We start from the raw sequence: 26,993 nt of genomic DNA, 5'->3' as shown, positions 1-26,993 counted from the left end.
CAAATAGGCAAATTGCTAGACACATCCAAACCACCAAAATTTAACAGACCAACAACTTAGCAGTACCTATAATTAGAATACTGAAACAATAAGAAGACTCTCCTTACTGAACAAAAGCCCAAATCCAGGTGGATTCACCGATTTCTACTAGACTTTCAAAGAACTATAACCAATACTTCCTGAATTATTAAGACAATACAACAGAAACAGAAGGAGCACTCCCAAAGTTATTCTATAATTCATTCTATAAAGCTTTAATATCAAAACCAAGTAAAGAAACAGAATGGCGGGGCAGTGTTAGGGGGGACATGACTACAGGCCAGTGTCTATGATGAACATATATACAAAAATATGCAAAATACTTGAAAACAAATACTGGCATATATCAAAACGATCATCCACCATAATCAAGTTGGCTTTTGCCCAAGGATGTAGAGATGGCTCAATGCACACACGAAGTCAATAAATACAATCAATCATATAAATGAACTTAAAAACAAAAATTATTTGATCATCTTAATGGACACAGAAAGGGACCTGGACAAAAATCCAGCATGCCTCCATGATAAAAGTCCTAGAGAGGCCAGGTATGGTGGCGAATGCCTTTAATCCTGCAGGCAGAAGCAGGCAGATCTCTCTGAGGCCAGCCTGGTCTATAAAGCAAGTTCCAGGACAGCCAGGGCTGCTACACAGATGAAACACTTGTCTTGAAAAACCAAACAAACATCAACAACAACAAAAAACCCTAAAACATTCTGGAGAGAATAGGACTAAAACAAGCACACCTCCACATAGTAAATGGTAAATACAACAAACCCACCATCAGCATCATCCTAATGGAAAAAAAAATCCAAGCAATCTCTTTGACTGTGTGGGTGTGTGTGTGTGTGAGAGAGAGACAGACAGACAGACAGACAGACAGACAGTCAGTCAGTCAGTCACAGAGAGCTTGACAGGGCTGGAGGCAAGTCTGTGAGACACCATCTTGATTAAGATAGACTGGAGAGTACAGCCCACAATGGGTGACCCCACACCTGGAAGGGTGGTCCTGGGTGATATAAGAAAGCAGGCTGAGGAAGGCATGGGAAACAAACCAGTAAGCAGTGTTCCTCCATGATCTATATTTCAATTCCTGCCCTAACTTCTCTCAGTGATTGACTGTGAGACACTTGTAAAGCAAATAAACCCATTCTTCCCAAAGCTGCTGTCTGTTATGGTATTTACCACAGCAACAGAAAAACCTACTAATATGTCCATTAAAATTAGGAACAAGACAGAGTAGACTACTATCTACATCCCTTTTCAATATAGTGCCTGAAGTCCCAGCTAGAGCAGTAAAACAAGAGAAGGAAATTAAAGTAATACAAACTGAAAAAGAAGTCAAATTAAAATATACCAGGAAACTCCCAGAAACCATAAACATTTTGAGCAAAGTGACAGGAAACAAAATCAATTTGCAAATTTTTTCTATATACCAATAATAAACACACTTAGAAAGAAATCATAGGAAATACTCTTTACTCCTATTCAGAATAGTGGGGAGGGGGGGACACAACAATAAAAACCCAGCCAAAACCAGTAACAAAGCCTGAGAATCAACCTACAGGCAGCCAGCCCCATGGGAGGTATTCCCACTGGCACTTGTATCTTGGGGGGCAACCAAAACCTATCGAATTGGACCTAAAGCCCAGTCAACTAGAGGAAACCTATGCCTGGTATTGTAAACCTAGACAAGGAGTCACAGCTAGAAAAGTCTTAGGCCCTAGAGGAGAACCTACTATTGTCACATTACTAAAGTAATATAGTTTTCAAATAACTTCTAAGTACTTTTTACCCATAGATAAATGCAGCTCTCACATATTGAAGAAATTTATTTCTGCCAAGTGATGGAGACTTAATCCTCAACTAGTCTAAATTCCAAAAGTAACAGCGAGGCACCCATCTTCAAGTGGGGCATCCATAACACACACAGAGTACCTAAGGCTCGGGGAAAACATCATGGGAGAGAGAGCAGAAATATTCTAAGAACCCGAGGACTGGGGAAACTGGTGCATAATAGTTTCTTCTGGACAAGGGTATTGCTCCCATAAACTCTCAACAATAATGGATGCCTGCAGAAGTCCTTTGACATCAACACAGATGAAGGAAAAATTTCACATGACCCCACTCCTAGATGAAGACCTACTGGCAAATGGCTATAAAGGGGGGAACAACAAGGCAGTTTTCTTTTGTTGTTGTTGTTATTTAATCTCTGCAATCCTAAGAGCTTAGCCCTAAACACATGCAAATAAAGGCAACATTACTGTGCTCACTATTGTGTAAGTCTCACACACACACACACACACACACACACACACACCTCTCTAAGTATGTAATATAGAAGAGAAGGTGATGAATTGGAGAGTAGTAGTTGAGGGGTCATAGAAGGGGGAAGGGAGGGAATATGGAAAGGATGCAATACAGCATACTCATGTATGAAATCCTAAAAGAGAATAATAAAAAGTTTAAGAACAGTATTTTGTCGTTAAACTGTAAAATAGTTCTATGACTGTACATTTGACCTGAGTCTAGAAACTGTAGGTGTATACTAGAATGAAAAGATCACAAAGTAAACATGATGCCACTTAAAAGATAAAAAGGTAATTTATAGTACCATAGTAACCAGAAGAGATTAGAGTGTTAACATACAACTGGAATCCTGAACTAACAAAATGTAACACATTTCATCAGCACATGAACTTTTGCCTGTAACTGAATGGGAGCAGTTAGGGAGTGGGGGTGGAGATTGGGTGCACGCTTTTAGTAAAACAGATGAGCTAGAGTGTACTCGAACAACTATAAAAAAAAATCATGCTTTGTGTAGTGGCTCACTACAGTCAACCCAGCACTTGCATGGCTGAGGCAGGAGACCTGGGCTACAGTGTGAGACACTATTTTAAAACAAAGGGTGGGGGAGGGAAAGGACTAGACTCATCAGCCAGGCACTGGGCTTGCTTCTTTAAGGATTCTCGTACTCTAAATTATTTTTCCCTAAACTATATTTTTCCTGTAAGGTTTCATTCACAAGGACAATGTGTTTTTAGCATTTGCCAACTCATGTGCTCTCATCAGCCTCTCAAGTTGATGTACTCCTCTTCTGTACTTGTATATATACGCATGTAACCTCCTGAGTTTAATTAGTATTCCCTATATGTACATGGGTGTAGGGCTGACCACACCAGCATGGGCAACCTATTAGGTGCAGACCCCTGGAGAAAACTGACTCTCCCTCTCTCAGCAATCATCTACTGCCGATACCTCTTCAACTAGGACGGAGGCCTTGTGAGGTCTTCCCCCATTCATGCTGGGATGTTAACTGATGTGGATTTGTACAGACAACCAACATACAGTTTTTATGTACAACAGCCCTGTCAGATCCAATAGATGCTATCTCACAGAAGTCATCCCAGTCCTCTGGCTTTTAGAATCAATCTTTTTGTCCCCTCTCCCAGGATTGTCACCTGATCCTTTGGTGTAAGGGCTATTTAGGGATGGACACTCTAGTGACTTATTCTCTACATTCTGATAAGCTGTAGTTCTCTGTAATAGTCTGTCTGCTACAAAGAGAGGGTTCTTTGATATGAGACTGCTCTTATCTGTGGGTATCAAGATGCCTACTTAGAATGCAGTTAGGTACTTTATCAACTTGAGTAAATGGTAGTAGTAAGTTCTCCCCTAGGGCTGAAGATCTTTCTAGTTGTGGGTTCTTGGCTATGTTGATAGTACCAAGTATATTACATCCTACTGAGCAGGTCTTATGTCCAACCAGACATCTGCTGGTTATCCCCAAGATAATACTGCCACTATGCACCATTTGGGCATGTCTTTCTAGGTGAGCTGTTACTACAGTTCCCAGGATTTACAGCTAGGCAGGATACAGCTGGGCAGAACTTTTCTTCCCTTGGTACCTTGAATAGATAACACATTTAAACACTATGAGTTATCCAAGTAGCTGAGGTGTCCATCAACTGATGAATGACTAATAAAAATGTGGTATGCATACACAATGGAATTCTATTTAACTGTAAGGAAAAGATGAAATCCACAGACAAGTGGATACCTGGAAAATAATATTCTTGGCCATGCAACCCAAACCCAGAAAGACAAATGCCACCTGATCTCTTATATCTGGATCCTAAAGACCTCAACCTTTAACTGAATAACCTGAAGTTAATGTAGAGGCCAGAAGAGTGGAAAGGAACCACAGGAGAAGGGACTAGGGGGTGGAGAGAAGCGCCATAGTTAGTGGTAGAATAGAATGTAAGTGCTAAGAAAGAAGAAAAGGGGAAATGGGAGGGGCTTAAGTGGAGAGGATACTGGAAGAATTACACAGAGGGAGGGTGTTCTGGCTAGTTTTATGTCAACTTAACACAAGCCAGAGTCATTCTGGAGGAGAGAACCTCAATGGAGAAAATGATCTCACCAGACTAGTCTATGCACAAGCTTGTGGTGCAGTTCTTGATGACTGATGTGGGAGGCCCAGTTCATTGTGTATAGTACAATACATGGGCAGACAGAAAGCAAAGTGAGCCAGCCAGTAAGCAGTGCTCCTCCACAGCCGCTGCTTCAGTAAGCAGTGCTCCTCCAAGGCCTCCGCTTCAGTAAGCAGTGCTCCTCCACGGCCTCCGCTTCAGTAAGCAGTGCTCCTCCAAGGCCTCCGCTTCAGTAAGCAGTGCTCTTCCACGGCCGCTGCTTCAGTAAGCAGTGCTCCTCCAAGGCCTCCGCTTCAGTAAGCAGTGCTCCTCCACGGCCTCCGCTTCAGTAAGCAGTGCTCCTCCCCGGCCGCTGCTTCAGTAAGCAGTGCTCCTCCACGGCCGCTGCTTCAGTAAGCAGTGCTCCTCCAAGGCCTCCGCTTCAGTAAGCAGTGCTCCTCCACGGCCTCCGCTTCAGTAAGCAGTGCTCCTCCACGGCCGCTGCTTCAGTAAGCAGTGCTCCTCCACGGCCGCTGCTTCAGTAAGCAGTGCTCCTCCACGGCCTCCGCTTCAGTAAGCAGTGCTCCTCCACGGCCGCTGCTTCAGTAAGCAGTGCTCCTCCACGGCCTCCGCTTCAGTAAGCAGTGCTCCTCCAAGGCCTCCGCTTCAGTAAGCAGTGCTCCTCCAAGGCCTCCGCTTCAGTAAGCAGTGCTCCTCCCCGGCCGCTGCTTCAGTAAGCAGTGCTCCTCCCCGGCCGCTGCTTCAGTAAGCAGTGCTCCTCCACGGCCTCCGCTTTAGTAAGCAGTGCTCCTCCAAGGCCTCCGCTTCAGTAAGCAATGCTCCTCCAGGGCCACTGCTTCAGTAAGCAGTGCTCCTCCATGGCCTCCGCTTCAGTAAGCAGTGCTCCTCCATGGCCTCTGCTTCAGTTCCTACCTCTAAGTTCCCATCCTGACTTCCCTCTGTGATGGACCATCGCCTGGAACTGTGAGCAAAATAAAACTTTCGCTCCCTAAGCTGCTTTTGGTCACAGTATTTTCATAGCATAGAAACATAAGACAAAAAGGATTTACACTAAAGATATTTGTAGTCACAGGGAAACCTTCTATAAGCTTCCTTTAAAAATACAGGTTTTTTTCCATTTTTATCATCTCTGAGAACTACTGAAGACATGTCAGGGAATAGTGGCACACACCTGTGATCCTAACCCTCAGGAGGCAGAGGCAGTACTATTATTGTGAGTTCAAGGCCAGCTTAGGCTACATGGCTTATGCTTTCTGGCTGCTTACATTAAGACATGTAGACTGTAACTATTACGGAAATATAATTATTCCCTATCTCACTGACTATTTTAGGGGTCGATGACTTTGAGGACCATTCTGCACAACTGCAAACATACTAGAGTGAAGAAAATGCATCATGGTAGTTTACTCTTTAACATCAAGGCTAGGTTCCATGGACAAGCAAATGATTCGAATGTGTCATATATTAGGGTACGGGGAATGTGGTATGATCCTTGCTTTCATAAATATGTTCTAACTCATTTTAGCTCACTGAATCTATTTGGGCCTAACCCCTCCACCTCCAAAAAATCTGTAACAGCTGGAAAAGCTACATAAATAAACAATAATTACAAGTTACCATTAATATGTAAAAAAGAATCTTTTAATATTAACTAGCCCTAACCCTTGGGTTCCAATGATCCTTCTACCTCAAGCTCCCGAGTAGCTAAAATTATGCATGTGTTCCACTATACCTAAGTATGAACCACTTTCATCCTTTCTTCCCCTTCTTTGCTTGGTCAATGAATTTATAGTTTTTATCAGGTAGAAAATTCATGGGAATCGGTTTAGTCCATCCCTGAACTCCAGGAAACTTGCCTTCTTTTGAACTACCCAATATTTCTTTCAGGAAAGGCACATTAGGGGAGAGTTGAATTTCTTTTAACTACTCTTTTAAGCTTCTCATAGACTACATTCTCTTGCATCCCAACACAGACTTTCCTATACATCATCTCTATGTCTGGAGCTATGTTGCTCTTTATGTACTGAAAGAACTATTTCTTATAAACATTTGTACCTTTCATCACATATCACATATAATCTGCAACATTATAATCCAAAATGCACTTCTGCATCAACTCCTTGCTTTCAGAATCAAAACCAAAGGATTCTCTGGTTCTGTGATGGACAGAAAAGCCTCCATCCACATTTCCTCTCAGGGTCTCACCAAAACTTTATAGCCAGTTATACATCTGGCAAGGCCTATATTTAAATAGTAAGAGAAGGTACCAGGTTGGCCACCAATGAATTCTACATTGTATTTCTCTCCAGTCACTTCCACTTGGCTTTCTATGCTAAACCAATCAAGAAGCCTGACAACAGAGCTGTACCATTAACTAACTGGTAGGCTGACTTTCATGGCTCTGTTTTGGTAGTTTGTGTGCATATGCTGTATAGACAGACTATCTTCCTCTTTTATATGAGCAAAGCAACTCAATGTACCTGACAGTTACACACACTACCATCCTGTATTGGCGGTGAGGAAGCAGCAGTTACTCTAATTTCAAACCACCCAGTATTTCCAAACACCTTGGAAACTTCTGGTCAGCTCCTAAATTTCACATGGTATCTCTGAAAGCAGGCCTTATTCTCCACATCATCACATGAAAAATCTTTATTTTTTCTGCTGCTATGATAAAATGCCCTGACAGAATGGGTCTTCCCACATCAACCTAATCAAGGTAAGTCCTACAGGTATGCTCAGAGGTTTCCATTGGTGATTCTCTATCTGCTGACAATATTAACCATCCCAAGTCACGTGACTGGCTTCTTGACTACAGGACTAGCAGAGCAGAGGGGGTATAGTGTATGACTATTTTACCATGAAAGGGTGTCTGAGGTATATCTATGAGGGTGTTTCCAGGGAAGGATGGTTTCTTGGTTAGTGATTGAGTAGAGAGGCTCTCTGGGTGGCAGCACCCTACTAACCAGAAGTCCCTAGGAGGACGAGGCAACTCACTTTCACCCTTCCTCCCTGGGAGTTTCTGCTGCTGCATCTTTTCTACATCAGACTCCAGGTTCTTTGTCTTTGGGCTCCAGACTTCTGCCAGTGGCTGTGAGGAAGGCACTCGAGCCTTCATTCTCAGCCTGGGAACTACATGATCTACTTTCCAGTTTTGGGGTCTCCAACTTGTTTTTTTTTTTGTTTTGTTTTGTTTTTTGTTTGTTTATATGTTTGTTTTGATTTGATTTGGTTTGGTTTTTCAAGACAGGGTTTCTCTGTATAACAGCCCTGGTTGTCCCGGAACCTGTTTTGTAGACCACAATGGCCTCAAACTTACAGAGATCTGCCTACCTCTGCCTCCTGAGTAGTGGGATTAAAGGCTTGTGCCACCACGCCCAGCTAAGTTTTCCAACTTCTGACACTGAGCTGCTCCTGGCATTTCTGATCCTGCAACCTTTGGGTGAGTCATGGAGCCTTTGCTGAAATTTCAAGAAGCAGGTCTTGCAACGTTTCTCTAGTTAATTATTAGTAGCTTTTGTCCAATAGCTCTGTAACCATTTCCTCTTCACCACATCTAAACATAAAATAGATATTCCTTTCTTTGAGCCTTCATTTCCAAAGGGTTTTAATTAATGTTATTTTTAAAGGTGCTATGTTATTTATCTGGTTTTGCTATACGCACTCCAGCCATGGGCTGGTGTAGTAATGAGAGCCAATTCCTTATTCTATCCTATAAGGTAAAGAACAGCAAACACAAAAGCATAGGCAATCTGCGCTGGTAGAGTGCCTGCCTAGCATTCATGAAGCCCTAGGTTCAATCTCCAGCACCACACAAAATCAGGCAGGTAACACATGTCTGTTACCCTGCAACTCAGGAGAGAGAGGCATGAGGAGTGCATGCTCATCAAGTGAGGGGAAGACTTTGTAAGGTCACAAAGGTACAGACTGACAGAATATAAGAGATCAGCCCAGCAAGGGAACACATGCCTACAATCCCAGCACTTCCGGGGGAGGCAAAAGACCTGGGAGCTCAAGATCATCCTCATTTATTGAACAAACCTGAGGCTACACAAGACCCAGGCTCAACATAATTTAATTTTTTTTCTGAGACAGGGTTTCTCTGTGTAGCTTTGGCTGTCCTGGCACTTGCTCTGTTGACAAGGCTGACTTCGAACTCACAGAGATCCACCTGCCTCTGCCTCTCAAGTACTGGAACTAAAGGCGCACACTATCACCGTCTGGCTCTACGTATTTTTTAAAGAGCAAAGAAAAATTTTTGTTGAGGGCTGATGAAGTGGCTACTGGTTAAAACACTTGCTGCAAAAGCAAAAGACCAGAGTTCAAGCTGGGTGTGTTGTTACAGACCTTTAATTCCAGCCCTTAGGAGGTAGACGTAGGTAGATCTCTGTGAATTTGAGGTCAGCCTTCTAGTTTATAAAGCAAGTTCTGGGACAGCAAGGGCTGTTACCCAGAGAAAGCCTGTCTCAAACCCCCCCTTCCAAAAAAAGACCATACCACATTACATAACATAAACACTGAGTGGTTTAGGAACACCCCGTTATTCCAGTCTTGGAAGACAGACAGGGAGTCCCAGAGACAGGTGGCTAGTAAGACCAACGTTATCAGTGGGTACTGGGTCTGAGCTTCTGCCTACAAGAATAAAGTAGAAGGAGCAGTGGAAAGACTCCCTGTATCTACATTGGTCCTACACACACACACACACACACACACACACACACACACACATACACGCAGATTTGCATGTGCAGTCACACACATTCAACACACACAAGATGTATGAAAGAGGCGGGGTGGTGGTGGTGCATGCCTTTAATCCCAACACTAGGCAGGCGGATCGCCTGTCAGTTTAAGGCTAGCCTATTCCACATAATGAGTTCCAGGCAAGCCAGGTTACACAGTAAGACTCTCTCATCAAAGGAAAAAGAATAAGTGATTCCACCTGTGATGGGGAAGTCCCGTGTACATGTCAATAAAGCACTGTTGGCCAATAGGAAAGTATGATAGGTGGGATTAGGAGTCCAGGAGGACTCTGGGTAGGAGAAACAGAGGAAGTCAAGATGTAACGCCATGGGGTAGGAAGCCTGGAAACCTCTCCGGTAAGAGAAATACTTAGATTAGCAATTATGGGATAAATACTTAAGTCAGAGCTAGCCAGTAAGAAACAAGCAAGGCCAACAGCTTCATAATTAATATAGCCTCCTGTGTGTTCATTTGGGACTCATGTGGCTCTGGAACCAGGCTGGCGGGAAGGCTTCTCTTTACACAACTGGTGTTGGGCTTTGAACTGTGGGCAGATTTAGTTACAGATTCAATTTTATTGCTTATAATGATTTGTCTCTTTATATATTCTGGTAGTAGTTTTGGTTAGTCACACGCGTTTAGAAGTTTTTCCTTTTCTTCAAGGGATTCCAGCTTTGGGGAATATAAATTTTCAAAGTATTCTCTACAAATCTGGATTTCACTGGAGTCCAGGCTGTCTTAACTCCTTCTGCCTCCTCCTTATCAATGTGGGTCTTGTTAGTTTGGCTAGGAGTTCCTTAATCCTGTTTACCATTTTTTTTTTTGGTAGCTTTGGTGGCTGTTCTGGAACTAGCTCTTGTAGACCAGGCTTGGTCTCGAACTCACAGAGATCCACCTGCCTCTGCCTCCCAACTGCTGGGATTAAAGGCTGTGCCACTACCAGCCAGCCTTGTTTACCTTTCAAAGACCAACTCTGATACTTTTTGTTGTTATTGTCTCTATTTCACCTAGGAATGGCTTCATTTTGGTTTTCTGGAGCCCCAAGTGCCGTCTCTGATTCTTTACTGTGAGCGCTTACAGGTATAAACTCCCTCTTAGGGCCGCCTTGACTGTGTTCCAGAGGATCTGGTAGGCTGTGCTACACTTTCCATTTGCTTCAGTTTCCTCTCTAACTTCTTCAATGACTCACGTCCACTCAATGGTGTCTTTATGTTGTGTGGGTTTGCTCTTTCGCCTTTTTGAGGAGCCCCCACTCAGCTCCCAAGCAACTCACACAGGGAGACTTATTCTTAGTTATGAATGTCCGGCCTCAGCTTGGCTACTTTCTTTACAGCCTTTCCTAAGTTACCCTGTCTACCTCTTGCCTCTGGGCTTTTCCTGTAATCTTCTGTAAATCTTACTACTCTGTGGATTGCTGTGTAGCTGGATGGCTGGCTCCTGACGTTCCTCTCCTTCTCGTTCTCTCCTCCCTCGTTTCTCCTATTCATACTCTGCCTGCCAGCCCTGCCTAACTTTGTTCCTGCCTCGCTCTTTACTAAACCACCAGGTGTTCTAAGCAGGCAAAGAACCACAGCTTCAGAGTTAAACAAATGAAGCATTAATAAAAGTTGCACACCTTAAAATAATATTCTACAACTGTGGGCCGGGCGTTGGTGGCACACGCCTTTTATCCCAGCACTCGGGAGGCAGAGGCAGGTGGATCTCTGTGAGTTCGAGGCCAGCCTGGTCTACAGAGCGAGTTCCAGGACAGCCTCCAAAACAATACAGAGAAACCCTGTCTCAAAAAAAAAAATATTCTACAACTGTGTGCTCAGTGTCCTGTAGTCTGTAGTTTCTGAAGACTCTCTTCTGCTGTTTACTTCTATTCTACTGTGGTATGATAGGACACAAGGAATTAACCTTCTACTGTGTGACTATATCCATGGTAAACTGTACAATCAGAAGAGACTAACCAATGCTTCCTGAGTTCTGAACAACTTATTCTCACAGGACACAAACTTGCCAAAACCTAGCGCCTTCTGTGCCTGCTTGCTACCGGATCAGTCCAGCAAGCTCTGTCCCACACTTCTCCAGGGTAGCTTGTTCCTGGGGTGACAGGTGAACTGCTACAACTCTGGCTGGTTTGCACCATGAGACTTTCTTAAGTATGAACCAACAAGGGTTTAATAGGCAGTCACTTCAGCCCCAGAAAGCACACATTAAGTTAGGATTTTTCCAAAAAGGAAAAAAAAAATCATTTAAAAAATCAAATTGTGATCTTAAACTTAACTATATTTCTAAAAAACAAGAGAACATAAAACCACCTGTGGGCTGTCAGATTATTTTCTTAAGTCTATAGTTAAGAAGTATAGGTTTTCCAAGCAAATGACTTTAAAATTGGTGTTATGAGTGGTGGAATTCAAGCTGCAATGGAAGACAAGAAATGAAGACAGTAACCATGGTTCCTTACTAAGTACAGCACTCAGTAACAGAAACCACGACGAGTCAAAGCAAGGTTTGTCCTGGACAGGAGAAACCTCCAATGTGGGAAAACATCAGAGGAAGGATGCTATGTGGAGACAGCTGTCCAGCGAAGTAAAACAGATGAGAACCACATGTGCCTGTCTACGGACGAGAGGCCTAAAACAATGATGGAGAAAAGTGATGAGGATATAGGCAAAGCTGGAAGATGCTAATTAAATGTGTAGAGTTTTAAAAAGCAACTTGGAAGAGGAACTACCATGGTCTGGTGGCACAGGCTGCAATTCCAGGTACTTTCAAGGCTGAGGGAGGAGGATCCCAAGTTCAAACCAGACCTAGCCTCAAAAGGAAAAGAGAAAAGAAAATAGAGAAAGGGAGGGAAGGAGGTTAGGGAGACAGGAAGAGGAGGAGAGACAGATAGTCACTCCAGTTGTAAGGGATATGATGCCCTTTTCTGATTTCCATGGACTCTTCATATACAAGATACACAAATATACATGCAAGCAAAACACCCCTAACCCCCAAAAGTTAGTTTCTTTTGCCAACTACTGATTACAATCTACTAGTAGACCACAAAAGCAAAGGTAAATTGTTTTTAAATAAGTGAAAGCAGAACAACACATCTCACATGGCAGTCATGGTAGTACATGTATATGATGCCAGCACCTAGGAGACTGCATCAGAAAGACTAAGTTTGAGGGCAGTCTGTACACAATGAGACCCTCTGTAACAAAGCAAAACAAAAAGGCACTGAGAGTATAGCAAGTGCTATGTGTGAGTGCTCGTCCAGTAGGGCCTGAGTTCCAGAGGAGAAAGGAGGAGTTATACATTGCAAGCGCTATGTGTGTGTGCTTGTCCAGTAGGGCCTGAGTTCCGCAGAGGAGAAAGGAGGAGTTACACATTGTAAGCGGTGTGATAATTTTGTTTCAGAGTGGCAAGAAAAAGTTACACCTCATGAGCCCAAGTTAAACTACAGACTTTCTTAAATTCTTATAAAATCTAAATTTTAGAAATATTGTTTCAAGCCCTAGACTACCTATAAGGAAGACAGAAAAAAAGACTTCATAATAAACAAAAAGACCTAAGAGTGGGATAAGAATTAAGATGCTATTGTTGGGTTGTACAATCAATCACAGAATTCAGAGAAGGTTAAGTACCACAGTAAAGGAACATGATAAAATGAAGAGTCTATTCTACAGAATTTCCAAAGTCATAATGAAGGGGTAGGACACTTTTTTTAAAGCTAGGATTGGAGAGTAGAGAGAGGTTCTAGGTGTGGTGGCTCAACACCCAGGAGACTAAAGTTTGGGCCAAGCCTGAACTACAATGTGAGATGACCCTATCTCAAATTGATTGATTAAATAAAAATATAAGGGACTGGAGAGATGACTCAACAGTTAAGAATGCTTGTTGCTCTTGCAAATGACCTGTGGGGACATGACAGCCAGTCCTACCCTATGGCACTGTGTTTTTGACTGCCCAGAAATGTAGTCATTAGAATGTTCAGACCTGAATAATAATAAACACAGGTCCCTTGTGATGACTAAAGGAGTCCCTTGACAGCCGTTGGCCTTTTGCTCTGGGAGATCCAGTGGCCGGTAGGTATTAACAGCTGCCCTTGCTTCTGTAAAACCTGCCTATCACTATGGGAAAGGGATGAAGCAATCTTTGATTACTATACAGAGGGAAAGTAAGAAACGACTGAGGGAAAAGACAATTTTTCCTGTCCAGCTGTGGATTCCATGGATAGTTACAATAATACACACCTTTCTGATGTATCCCTTTAAAGCCCCACCTTAAGCTCCTACATGGCATGCTGTTTGGGCTCTAAGATCCTCTGCTAGCAACAAGAATAAATTTAGTGTACATTTAAATTGAGCCTAAGTCTTTGGTTTCTCCCAGTGGATTCGAACACCACAACAAGACCTAGCTTTGGTTCCTAGCACCCACATGGTGGCTCACAAACATCTGTAACTCCAGTTTCAGGGGATCTCCCCAACTCTGTCTTCTGGGGGTACCAGGCACTCATGCACATTCAAAGATACAGAAAAAAACCCTCATACACATAAAATAAAACAGACAAATCTTTTAAGATACTTTTTTAAAAGGTGTATAACTCATACTTGTAATTCCAATATCCAGTATACTGAGAATTGCCACAAATTGAGGAAATTCTGGTCTACATAGTAAATTCGAGGCCAGCATGAAGCTACAGTCTCAAAAGCTTTTTTTTCTTCAAAAACCTCTACCAATAGCCTCCAAAACAATACAGAGAAACCCTGTCTCGTAAAAACAAAAAGAACAAACAAACAAACAAAACCTCTACTTCTCTTAACCCATATCCACTTACTGTATTTATCACTAGGCTCTTACTACCTCAACTATGTATATTCCCTGGGTTTTGTAAGCAATAACAGCAGAGATACACTCCACAACTCTGATTAAATAAAGGAAACATGCATCTGATAATAAGAAATCTTCTTGGCTAAATGTGTATACTTGAAGATCGGTAATTTTTCATGCAAAGTTAGAGAAGAAAAATAACACTTTTCTTCTGAGGTACAACCAGGAAGCATTCAGGGAGCCAAAGCACTTGGAAGGTGAGACAGGACAGGAGCTCAAGGTCCTCCTCAGCTACATAGAAAGTCCCAAGCTACACTGAGACCTTGTCTCGGGACAAAATCCTGTTCTCTGTATTGTAAGCCAATGTTCCAAGGAGCTGAAGAGTAGAAGTCACTGGTGGAGTACTTGCTAGCACGATCAAGACTCCTGGTTTGGCTCTCCAGCACGAAAAAAAAAATCAATAAATAAACCAAGAAACAAAGGTATGAAGGGCAACTACAGAGCACATCTTCTCATCCCTCATTTCCATTTCAGACCAAAACATATAAAGCAGAAAGAAGTTTGGTGAAGTTTCCTCCCTTGCTAAAATTGACATAAGCACATTTTAGAAAGTAGGACTTAATTTTCAGTATGCAAAACCATACTAATTATGAACATTTAAAATATTTCCCATGAGCATTATTTAAGTTTTTAAAACTCAAATGGCCTATTACTCCCTCAATACCTAAAGTAATTATCCCTAATTAAGAAGCAAGCCATCTTATATTCTGATTTAATGTGTCTACCAACTGAGAGCACCCCTAATCAAAATCAGGCTAGTCTCTTAAGGAACATGCTTATGCAGTTTCAAACACTTTGCCCTTACATTTTTACAACTTACAAATTAAAGCTTTGGTCCTGCTAGTTAAGCACTGTGCCACTGAGTGACACCCCAGGGAAGTCACACCCTCTTCTGGCCTCTACAGGCGCCAGGGAGGTACATGGTAACATACACAGATGCAGGCAAACACTGTAACATAAAACAATCAAAATAAATAAATAAATTGCTTACTCTTCCAAATATCTATCAATAATTACCTAGTAAGACACAATCCCAAACCACAATTATCAGGCAGCGTTTGTTGTTGGGAATTCTTGTTGATTAGACAGGATTTCACACTGTAGTTTACAGAGTGCTGAGACTACAAAGGTTTATCATCATGTCTCACTGTTGCCAAATTTTAGAACACAACAGTCAAAGAGTTATATGATTTGCTACGAAATTATTTCAACAACATATTTTGAATCAAACACACACACAAAACAAAACAAGGCTGGGGTGTAGCTCAGGTAAAGTGCTTGCCTAGCATGGATGCCTGCGCTCCCTCTGCCAAGCACTAGAAAACAACAGGAAAGTACAAGGGAGAATACGTTACCTTTAACTATTAAGATTCCCAACACACACACACACCCTACCTAGAAAGGAGACGTTTCAAGATCAAGTTTTCACTATGCCTCTTTGGGTCAGAATATTTACTATCCATTTCAATAGACAGTCATGTGTTGCTTCATAACAGGAACACAAGTGTTATAGAGATGGCTCAGCTGTTAAAAGCATCTTCTGCTCTTCCAAAGGACCTGGGTTCAATTCCCAGCAACCATACAGGCAGTTCACAAGTATCTGTAACTCCAGTTCCAGGGGAGTGCAAAACCCCAATGCACATAAAAATAAGTGAATAAATATTAAAAAAAAACCACAAAACAGGAATAAATTCTGACAAATGTACCACCAGGTAATTTTGTCACTGTTCTAACATTAAAGAGTATGCTTGCATTACACAAGTCTATTACATACGTATTAGACTATATGGCATATACATCACACGTAGTCTTATGACACATAACATACTAGACGTTTTCAATAAAAAGGCAGAGAGTTGGCAAAAAAACAAATCTTTGTTTTACTGTAACAAGCAACAGGCTTCGTTGAAATTTTTAAAAGCACTGCACAAGAGAAAGATGCCATGAAACGGAGCTTTGGTGGAGAGGTTTTTTATTGGGGGAAAGTGAATTGGAAAAGGGGGTAGAGAAGGGAGACCAGCCTCGGGACAGGAGCAGCAGAAAAGAGGGGGGGTGGACAGGGCCCTTTAAAAATGGGAGGTAGTGAATGTGTACAGGTGATGCTCTCAGTGGCTGCAGCTGAGGGTGTATCCTGACAGAACCCTAAGGACAGGCCTGAATACTAGCAGGTTTATAGCCCCAGTTGGGGGAAGGGGGTAGGATGAAAAGGAAGGGGGGGGGTTAAAAAGTCCCAAGGCCTAGCCTGATGAGGTAGTTCAGTGTGTAAAGGCTTACTTTACACACTTACTGCCAAAGCTGACAACTTTAGTTCAATACTGGAAAGCATGGGCAAAAGCAGACAACTCTAGCAAGTTACACTCATAACTCCACATTCAGCCTACTCTCCACCCACTCCCATACCCTAAGAAAGTAATCTTTAAAAAAAAGAAAGCAAAGTTCAAGGCCTGCCTAGGCTACACACTAAGTTCAAGACTTGTTAGGCAAATTTAGCAAAACCTTTTCACAAAGACAAAAGGGTTAGGGATACAGCTCAGTACTAGAATGCTTGCCCAGCAGGCACAAGGCTCCAGTGTCAACTCTCAACATGCAAAAGCAAAACTATTTTATTTAATGATACACAGCCTTCTGGCATCTCCAGAAAGACATAATAAAGTAGCATTTAAATCTTGCTGTATTAGTGTATATCTTCCTAGATTCCTGGCATCTTACACCTCCTATACCATCTAAACCTAAGTCTTCGAATATAAATGCTTTTTGTCTTAAAAAAATATTTTAGGGGTGTGTGTGTGTGTGTGTGTGTGTGTGTGTGTGTGTGTGTGTGTGTGTGTGTGTGTGTGTGTGTGATATGTGTAGATGCCCATGGTGGAACCTCTGGAGCAGGAGTTACAGAAGGTTGGATGCTGGGAACTGAACCAGGGTCCTCTGGAAGAGCAGCAAGCATTCAAAGACTGAGTCATGCCCCAGCCAGCTGGCTGGCCTTGAACTCTATTTCCTCCTGCCTGGTTTAAATGCTTCCTTAAAAATTCAGAATATCTTTAATTTTAATCCCAGTACTTGGGAGGCAGAGGCAGGAGGATCTCTGTGAGCCTGAGGCAAACCTGGTCTACACAGCAAGTTCTAAGCTAGCCAGAGCTACAGATTGAGATGGTTTCAAAAAGAAGGAAAAAGAAAAGTTCAGAATTTCAATTACATCAGACTAGGGGGTGGGGAGTGTCTTACCATGTAGCCCACGGTGGCCTCAGATTCAGAGCTACCCTCCTTCTGCTGAGCCTCCTCACTGCAGGGACTACAGGTGGGAGTCACCAGACCAAGCTCCACTTCATTTCTTTTTAATTTACATTCAAGCCCTGCTTGGCCTCAACTGGCTGCAGAGCTGCTTTACCCTTAGCTTAGCCAAAGGGCTGGGACTCGGTGGAGGATTGTTAGAAACAGCTGTTTTAAGTAACTGTTTGCAACTGTGCTAAGAAAGTTTAACTCTCATTTTCAGAATAATAATTACATTTAAATTCAAGCTCTTTTACCTGACCCTAAACTGGCTTTACTGCTGGAACTCACTTACCTAAATGTGAAAATTCCTCCTGTTCACTGTTTCTCAACACCACAGTAGTTATCTGGGAAGAGGACAAATATCCTACTCTGACTTCAAGAACTCAGAACCCAGGTTTACTGAACTAAGTCATTAGAATGATGAAAACCGCGTATGTTGTGTGCGTGTTTGAATGACACAATTCTAAACTCCAACTCAACCTTTAAAACAGAGCTAGGCTTGGGTTATATAGCTCAGTGATAAAGCACTTGCCTAGCATTCCTGGGGGTCAGTCCCTAGCAATTAACACAGTAACATGTTTATAAACAGGAGCTAGGCACCATAAGACAAAGACTTGAAACAGTTACCATCAACAGCCAGCCCAATATACAATGTTGAAAACAAACATTATACCCAAACAAACCACTCACTATTCAACTTCTAAATTGGCTTCTTTTTCACTGGGTAATTAGCTTTAAGTGCCTTTAAGAACTCTGACGAATGTTCCTATTTAAATTCCTAAACAAATAACTTTCCATCATACTACATTCATCTTAGAAATAATAAAGACAGATCACATTAAAAATTATTTGTCTCTTCTGTGGACTGTAAGCTACTTGATGCCAGGAATCATGGCCATGGTTCCTGACCCATAGCAGTAAACACTCTATGAAAATACTGTCAGGACTAGCTCAAGAGCATAACCATTCCAGGTTCCATCTAGACAGCCAGGCTTTACATCAGGAACTAAAGAAATTATTCTGAAACAATGTCAGATTATCCCGGGGACCTTATGATCTCATTATGAGACAATATTAAGAAAATGTGTAATGTAATTAAAATAGTTACATAAAAATAATTTTAAGCTAACTTTTAAAAAACAGGAAAATTAAAGATCTACAACAGGTTCTTTCATACATCCATGTTCTACTGCTCTGCTTTCTTCTCAGTAAGTAAAACTTTAGACTCATTTTTCTCTTCACTTGCACAGCAGGGGAGAAGGATGACATGGAGGCCAGGACCTTCTGTGTCAATTAGGGGTCATAAGGATTTCTATTTTTTGTGTTTACTGTATTCTTCAGGCCAATTCCTGTTGAGATAAAAATTCAAAACTGAAATTCATTGTTAGCTCACACAGCAACAGCTACCTGGTGTTCACAAAGTACCAAGAACACACACTGGAGAAGAACACTGGCTTCAGTAAGAGGAACTGGGAAACCCAACATCCATAAGGAGAAAAATAAGCTGAACTCCTTCCTCTCTATACAAAACAACTCAAAACAGATTAAAGACTTTGCTATAAACTATAAAACTACTAGGAAGAGAAAAAAAAAAAAAAGACTGGGCAAAGACTTTTTGGATATAACCGTAAAAGCAGAATTAAGTGACAGGTATTACCTCTAGCTAAAAGCCCCTGCAGAACTTCTGTCCAGAAATAGAAACAAGATAAAGAGAACCTTCTGAACAAAAGAAATCAGTTTTTACAAACTATTCCTCTGATAGGTTAATGTCCAGAACATATAAGCAATTCAAACAACTCAACAGCAAAAGAAAACCCTCATAAATGCTCAAAAACACCCTGACAGAAACTTCTAAGATAGTTGTAATATAAAAAATAAAATAAAATCAAAAAACAAAAAACCACATTGACAACCACAATAAGGTAGCTGGGGATGCAGCTAGATGATAATGCATGTGCTTAGCATTTGCAAGGTCCTGGGTTCAAATGAAAGGAAGAATAACACCACAGAATCACCTCACCCAGTCAATGATTATTATAAAAAAGACAAAATTAACAACAAAAATCCTGCAGTGCTGGTTAATGCTTTTAATCCCAGCACTTGGGAGGCATGGGCAGGTAGAGCTCAGTTTGAAGACAACCTGGTCTACAAATTGAGTTCCAGGACAGTCAAGGCTACACACAGAGACCCATCTCGAAAAACAAAAACAAAAAAACAAAAACCCATAAAAGTCCCAAATAAGCCAAAAATCCCACTGCTGGGTCCAAATCCAAAGGAAATGAAGTCAGTAGATCATGTCCAGTGGAGACTATTCACAACAACCAAGATAGGAAATTAACCAAATGCCCAGCAACTGATAAATGAATAAAGATATGAGATACATATACAATGGAATACTATTCATCAATAAAATGGCGAAATCCTGTCATTTGCAAAAACATGAACTAAACTAGAAGATAGGAAGTTTAATTAAAGGAACCCGCACAGAAACACAAAACAAAGAATCTTAGTCATGTGTAGAATCAAAACTGGAACCAGAGCCTGGAGAAAGAGGAAATAAACAGAATTTACTTAATAGTACAAAGTTACAGTTAGGAATAGGATGCCCTATTACATGTTAGGGTAACAAGAATAATGTAATGTGTTTTTCAAAATAGCTAGCTAAAATCAAGGATATAGAATAGCTTTATAACGAAGAAAATATTGATGTTTTGCGGTGGTGAAGTTGCCAATAACCCTGATTCAATCATTACATAATGCATACAAGTACAACAGTAACATAAGCTGTCCGAAATAGATGTACAATTACTGGGATGGAGGGAGGGAGGGAGGGAGGGAGAGAGGTGGGCAGGCAGGCAGGCAGGCAAGCAAACCATGGCGGTACACACCTATAATAACCCCAGCACTTAGGAGGCTGAGGCAGGAAGACCAAGGCCAGCTTGGGTACATTTTGAGACTGTTTTGTTTTGGTTTGTTTTCAAAGGGAAGGAAAAGAAGGGGGGATGGTAAACAGGTAGCTATCTGGTTTTTGCTGTTATTAGGTTTTTGTTGTTGCTGTTGTTCTGACACAGGATCCCAGACTGGCTCAGCAATTCTCCTGCCTCAGATTCCAGAATGTGGGGAGCTGGCTTAGCTTACAACACAGGGCTGTAGGAATGGTTCTAAAGGCAAAAGCTTACTAAACAAACCCGATGATCTGAAACTGACCCTGGGTCCCACTGTGAAAGTACAACCCAATTTTACAAGCAGTCATCTGACCTCCACATACACACTGTGACAGACTCCTTTCACACATACCACCCAAACATCAAATAAGAACCACTGTGAAATACAGAAACAGCCTAGAGAGATGGGCTCCGTGGTTAAATCACCTGTTGCTCTTGAAGAGGGCCTTCGGAAGGTTACCAGCTCCCATATCTGTGTTAACAACACTGTAACTCCAGGTCCTGTGGGAGGCATGGAGGTCCTTGTGATCACAAGTAAGCACCACGGGAACCAGAAATGTTAAGCACACAGGGTTGTCCTTCAAAGGAAGAGATGCATAACCTGTTATCTGCCCAGAAGGTTGAGTGGATGTGGGTAATAGCCAAAGTCACACCAAATCCTTCCCCAGACTGTTGTTGTAAAGATTATCTATCTATAGAACCTGTCTTTAGAGAAGATGTCACATTTTTTTTTTTTTTTGGTTTTTCGAGACAGGGTTTTTCTGTGGCTTTGGAGGCTGTCCTGGAACTCACTTGGTAGTCCAGGCTGGTCTCGAACTCACAGAGATCCGCCTGCCTCTGCCTCCCGAGTGCTGGGATTAAAGGTGTGCGCCACCAACGCCCGGCTCGAAGATGTCACATCTTAAAACTTTATTGTGCACATGGGATTGACCAGGAAACTTTTCACCAAACTGCACCGTGCTTAAATCTGTCTAAAATAAACTACCTGGGGTCAGTCCTGAAGTTAGAACCAATTGGCCGAGGACTGCATGGTGACCATTGCTGCTTGACAAAGTTTCAGCATTTCGACATTGCAAACCATATTTCTCCAACATCTTTCATTTTTAACGATTCTTAATATTAATGCCTTTCCTTAGGGAAATTTTGTGTGGACTGTGGTAAAGGATAAAAATGTGAGCCTGGCGGTGGTGGCTCACGCCTTTAATCCCAGCACTCGGGAGGCAGAGGCAGGCGGATCTCTGTGAGTTCGAGGCCAGCCTGGTCTACAGAGCGAGTTCCAGGACAGCCTCCAAAGCCACAGAGAAACCCTGTCTCAAAAAAACCAAAAAAAAAAAAAAAAAAGTGTACAATGGTAGCTTTCTGAATAAAATAATTCTTTGCAAAAAAAAGTTCCCCACCATCACAGAACCAAAATTCCAATGTGCCCTCCTAATTACACCAAGAACAGGAAAATTAGAGATTTACTAGACATCTGATCCCAAGGATGAAATGCCTACAATTCAGATAGAGTCTGAGGCCATTAAGGGCAAGAGTTCAGTAAATAAATACTGAGAAATCAGAACGGTGTGGTATAACAGAAAACCAGATAGGACATCAAGACCTTCTCTTTATGGGAGCTTTATGAGAGGACCAGGCCCACAGAGTAAGACAAGAAACTGTAGTTAGTGTCTGCTCCCCAGAAGTCCTTTTCCCAAGGTCAGACATTTGGATAAGAGTCTCCATTCCCTTGGGGGCTTGAGGAAAGTTCCAGCTTGACAAACTTCATTAACATATGACTGGTGCCTACGGTCAAAGTCAAACTCCTCAACCCCTGACCTGAACCACACCCCAGCTCACAAGCCCCTTATCTCCCACTTAATCCTTTGTGCAAACAAACAGTATAAAAGGTGTGATCTCTTCTCAGTTAAAGTGTGCTGGCAGCCAACCTAATTCACACTCAGATCTATCTTGTCCGTGCTCCACCGACCCCCACCTACTCCACACAGCCTCTTTGGGACCCGGATCCCTGCTGCAGCAATTCTCCTGCAAACGCTGGCTATTTAGTCACGTTGAACAAAAATACCTTCTTGCCTACCTCAAGACTGCTACTCTGTGGTTGCAGGGATTCCCCCCAAAGGTCGAGAGCCTTAGACACTGTCTTTGGGCTTCTCAAGACATGCATGCAGACATATTAGCTAAGAATAAACCTTAACAATATTTTAACAATATATAAATAAAAATAGGGCTAGCAGGATGGCTCAGCCAGTCAAGTCCTGGGGAGAAGGGAAGAACTGACTCGTGCAAGCCTTCCTGTCTCACCGGTACACGCTGTGGTACATGTACACTGGCCCTGACACACACCACACAACAGAACAATCTTTGCATAAGTAAACACAAAAGTGAGAAGTTCAAAAACACTGAGCCTTGCTCAATGCTCACAGAGTGTTATCTCTGAAACTCAGTGGCTGACAAAAGTGTATTCATTCTGGCTTCCCTGAAGCACGTGAACTGCCTGGTTCTACAGGAGAAAAGATGTAGAAAAGGAAGAATTTTAATCCCAAGCTTAGAAAACAAGACTTAATATCTAGCTCCTCCTACTTCTAACATTAAACACCATGTTAACTGAGGTAGATGTCCAGACACAATTTAGAGCCCCGCCCCCCATTCTCTATGCAGCCCAGAGTGGACTCAAAACCCAATCTGCCTGCCTCAGCCTCTCAAACACAGGATTAGAGCTGTACACCAGCTATAGAGATGGCTTTTATAATTCATAATTTGGGGGTGAAGAGCATAAATTTACCTTTAGAGTGCATGCCTAGCACCCAAAAGACACTGGGTTTAACTCTCAGCAGGAAATAAAACCCAGCATCATGGAGCACACTTGTAATCCCAGCACTAGGGAGCTGGAAACAGGAAAACCAAAGATTAAGGTCATCCTCCACTAATGAGTTTGAGGCCAGTCTGTGCTACATTAATACTGTCCTCAATATGAATGATAATTTACAGTTTCTGAAAACCATCACTTATTATTTCATTACTGTGTGATTTTTGTCAGCAAGAATAAAAAATGATTTACGTACGTTAAGACTTATCACTTAATAAACCCAATATAGGAAATTACTTTTATTTTATAAACTGTTTTATTCCTTAAAGGTAACTTTAAGAGCTGGTGATGTACCTGGTAGGATAGAGGCCCTCAGTACCATTTTACATACACCACACACACACCCACACACACACACACACACACACACACAGATACTTTTGTATCAACTGCCTAAAAGAAAGAACACCCTACAGTCTTTATTGCATGACACTTCATTTTCTCAGTATTATTAATCCTTAAAACCATCATCAGTGGACACTACTAAGGAATTAATATACAAAACTAAAACACACTTTAATATTTTTTCCACAGGTTAAAAAGCTGACTCCAATCTGGTCATGGTGGCACAAATCTGTAATCCCAACATTTGGTATGGGGAAATAGAACGACTATCCCAAATTCAACACCAGCCAGGACTACAAAGTAAAATTCCATCTCAAAATAAACCAACTCCCTGCAAGGTGGAGTCCATTAATGAACAAAACCCCAAAAAGTGGACTCCGCTTATAAAGGAAAGCCTTCTTATTTGTAAATTATACTAAAATAATCTCTCATGTTTAAAATAAAGTCCAAGTAAAAACAAGTGGGCACTTTCAGGGCACGGAAAATGACAAATCTCCAAAGTTCTTTAATACAAAGGTTAAAACAATGGCTCGTGCTGCCTCCAACTTTCTGATTACATGTATCTGTAAACAAGTCATCCTTGAGCCTACAAAGTTCTTCTGAAAATAATGAACAGTTATCCAATAATGTATGCACACACAGTGTATACAGCAGTGGGGATTCTTCTGTTGTGATCAGGCAACCTGAGCCTATAAAGAAATATTTCAGAACGTGGGTGCTGGCGAGTGAAGGTGTGACTCCGAAATCCTACAACGCTCCACCACTGTTCAAACCCCAGTGTTTCCAAAGCAAAATTTCAACAATGACACATCTATTAGGTTCACTCGTAAGCGAAAACGGTCTATTTCCTCCTCAACTGGGCAATTTAATCAATGTTCTCCATAGCAACTGCAGCCCCTTGAAGGTCCACATGTTATCTGGGGAGCCGTGATGAAGTCCAAGTGTAGACCCAAGCTCTGATTTTCTGTCACGAGCAAATTGTACTAACATTCTAAACCCTAGTTAGAACACGCTGCTGAAAAGCAATGTCCTTGGGCAAGAAGAGAATGGACAGGTCTGAAACTGACCCAAGCACAAATCCCTTGTCAACTAAGACACTCAACAGGAAAGAACCCAAGAAATGTGGGGTTGGGGTGGGGGTGCAGAGGGCCGGAAATCCTACTCTTCCGGAACGTGAAGGAGAAACCGACACTGAAAAGCCGCCCCCAAGGGACGGCCGACTACGGAACGGGTGACAGCTCCTTTGCAGCGCCTACGGCAGCCAGCAGCAACGGCCCGCGGCGCAGACACCGCCGCCACTCCCAGCTTGCAGGTCCGGCGGGATTGGCTCGAGAACATCAACAAAGACCTGACGGTCCGAGCCTAACCCAACAACAAAGGCCGGGCGGGCGACGGCGCGCACCGGCCGAGCCCGGGGACTGCCGCGCGAGGGCCAGCCGGGAGCCCGCGGTGCAGCCCGGGAGCGTGCACGGAGCCGGGGGCCACCCGGCCCAGCCCGGCCGCCCAACACAAAGGCGCGGACCGCCCGCGCTCCGGCCGCTCAGGCCCGCGGAGGGGGAGGGGCTCACCTGGCACAGCTGCCGGCAGTACGCGGCGGCCGCCTCCACGGCGGGCTCCCGGCTCTCGCACAGCCGCCGCTCCAGCTCCTGCAGCCGCTCGCCCAGGCGCCGCAGCTCCGCCGCGCAGCCGCCACCGCTTAGGCGCTCCTGCTCGGCCTCATCGTCCGCCATCTTCGCAGCCCGCTCCGTCGCGTACGCACCTGGGTCACGTGATAACACAATGCCACGTTCGGCGGGGTCACGTGCCCGGTGCGCTGGCACGCCTGGGCGCACGTACAAAGGCCGGGTGCGGGGCGGGCTGCCGGTGCGGGGCTGCGGCGAGCTGAGGCTTCTGCGGCTCCGGCCGCGGCCCGGGCGTAGTGCACCGGCTGCACAACAGCTGGAGGCCGGGGCAGAGTGCCGAGCCCGCGCTTGCCCTGGCCTCTGCGCCCACCCTCCTGCAAACACGCTCTATAGGTGTTGGAGGCCACAAAGAAAACAATTGGGTCAGAACGGAATGACGTGCAGATCTCATTCTAGAAAACCTAGTAGCGAACACAAGCAGAGTATAGTTTGGAGAGAATTCAAACAGGCCGAAATGGTTAATATTGTAGCCAGGCGGTTCTTAAGGCACAAAAGCTTTTCTGAAATGCATCTGTTTCGCCGCTGGTTTAAGACTGCTGCGAGCTGCAAGAAACAACACCTAATGCAGGCTCTTGAAAGTAGGTCAAGGAAAAAAGAATACTATTAAGGATGCTAGAGTAAAAGAAGAAGGATGTCAATAAAGAAATACCACCAGCATTTTCTCCCTTGATGCTGCAAACAGACGACCTTCTAAACCATACTTTTTACTTGCAAGCCGAAAGCAGTGAATAGTTGGCTTTAGAACCGTAGAAAAGGGCTGTGTATTGTGTGCACCTTTGTAATTCCAGCACTTGGTGGAGGCGGGAGGTTCAGAAGTTCATCCTTGGCTATATAGTATTTCCTTGGCCAACCCAGTCCATGCTATATGAGACCCTAAAACAAACATAATTTTTAAAGTGATGGGGGTAAGCGGTAGTCGGAAAATCAAAGTGCTTAACCATAAATTACATAATCAAGCTAATAGCAAAACCAATGTTTGGGGGCTGGGGATGTGGCTCGGTTGGTAGAAAGCTTTGGACCGGATTCAGTCGATCGTGCTGCATAAACCAGGTCAAAGGCACACAGCGGCATGTTTAATCTAACCACTCCCTGGGAGGAAGCAGAAGTTCAACTATGCTACATAGGCAGTTTCAGGCCAGTGAAAACAAACCAAAACCCTGCAATCTAATGCTAACATAAGAGGCAAGAGGTCTTTCTTACAACTGAATCCTTTACAAAAAGCAATAGAGATAAAATACCTAGTCTACTTTCTGTTGTATGCTGACAGCTATATTTTTCTAATTATAGTTATCTAAAGTAAAATTTCTTCCTGGCTGTTGGTTCAAATAGGACAGCAGCATTCAGAAAGCCGAAGCCAAGAGTCTGCCAGTCCAGTGCAGCCTGGGCTACATTGTAATACCCTGTCTCAAAAAGTAATTTCTATTGTGTACAGTGGCAGCAGGAAAGCTATATAATAAAGTCAGAAGTGGCGCAAGCCTGTAATCCTACTCCTTGTGAGGTAGAGGCAGAAGGACATTCCATGGAAAATGTGCTCTAAATACTATGTTGCCCCAGTGAATGTTTTGTAATGCATGTTTAAAAGTCATTACATAAAAGAAACAAGCACAACTAAACCTTTTAGGAAAAATGCATCAGCATTACATATTAACAAGACAGAGTCTTCTAGTGTTTGCTTATGCAAGAGACCAGGGGAGCACTTTGAAAGACTAAGGATTTCCCCTAGTGGATTAACGGTTCAAAAGCCTTGAAAAGACAACAATGAAAGCAGCTGTTTTGTCTTTGCCTGGTGCCTGTAGACACTACCACTGAGCTA

The 26,993-nt window shown here is 42.9% G+C and overlaps 1 protein-coding gene across 1 annotated transcript in view; it reads right to left on the bottom strand.

Annotated features, from left to right (window-relative positions):
- The window catches only part of Znf292 (zinc finger protein 292), a 92,893-nt gene extending 67,619 nt beyond the window's left edge, over window positions 1-25,274 (bottom strand). Inside the window, exon 1 of the mRNA XM_005080824.4 lies at window positions 25,067-25,274. Within this exon, the coding sequence (XP_005080881.1) occupies window positions 25,067-25,228 (162 nt within the window). The 5' untranslated portion in view covers window positions 25,229-25,274. The remainder of the gene's footprint in view (window positions 1-25,066) is intronic.
- Window positions 25,275-26,993: the final 1,719 nt, after the last annotated feature.

This window comes from Mesocricetus auratus, unplaced genomic scaffold (assembly GCF_017639785.1).
Source record: "Mesocricetus auratus isolate SY011 unplaced genomic scaffold, BCM_Maur_2.0 Super-Scaffold_6730, whole genome shotgun sequence".
Taxonomy (NCBI): Eukaryota; Metazoa; Chordata; class Mammalia; order Rodentia; family Cricetidae; genus Mesocricetus; species Mesocricetus auratus.
The sequence above is the reverse complement of the archived record's forward strand: the minus strand, read 5'-3'. Positions and strand labels throughout refer to the sequence as shown.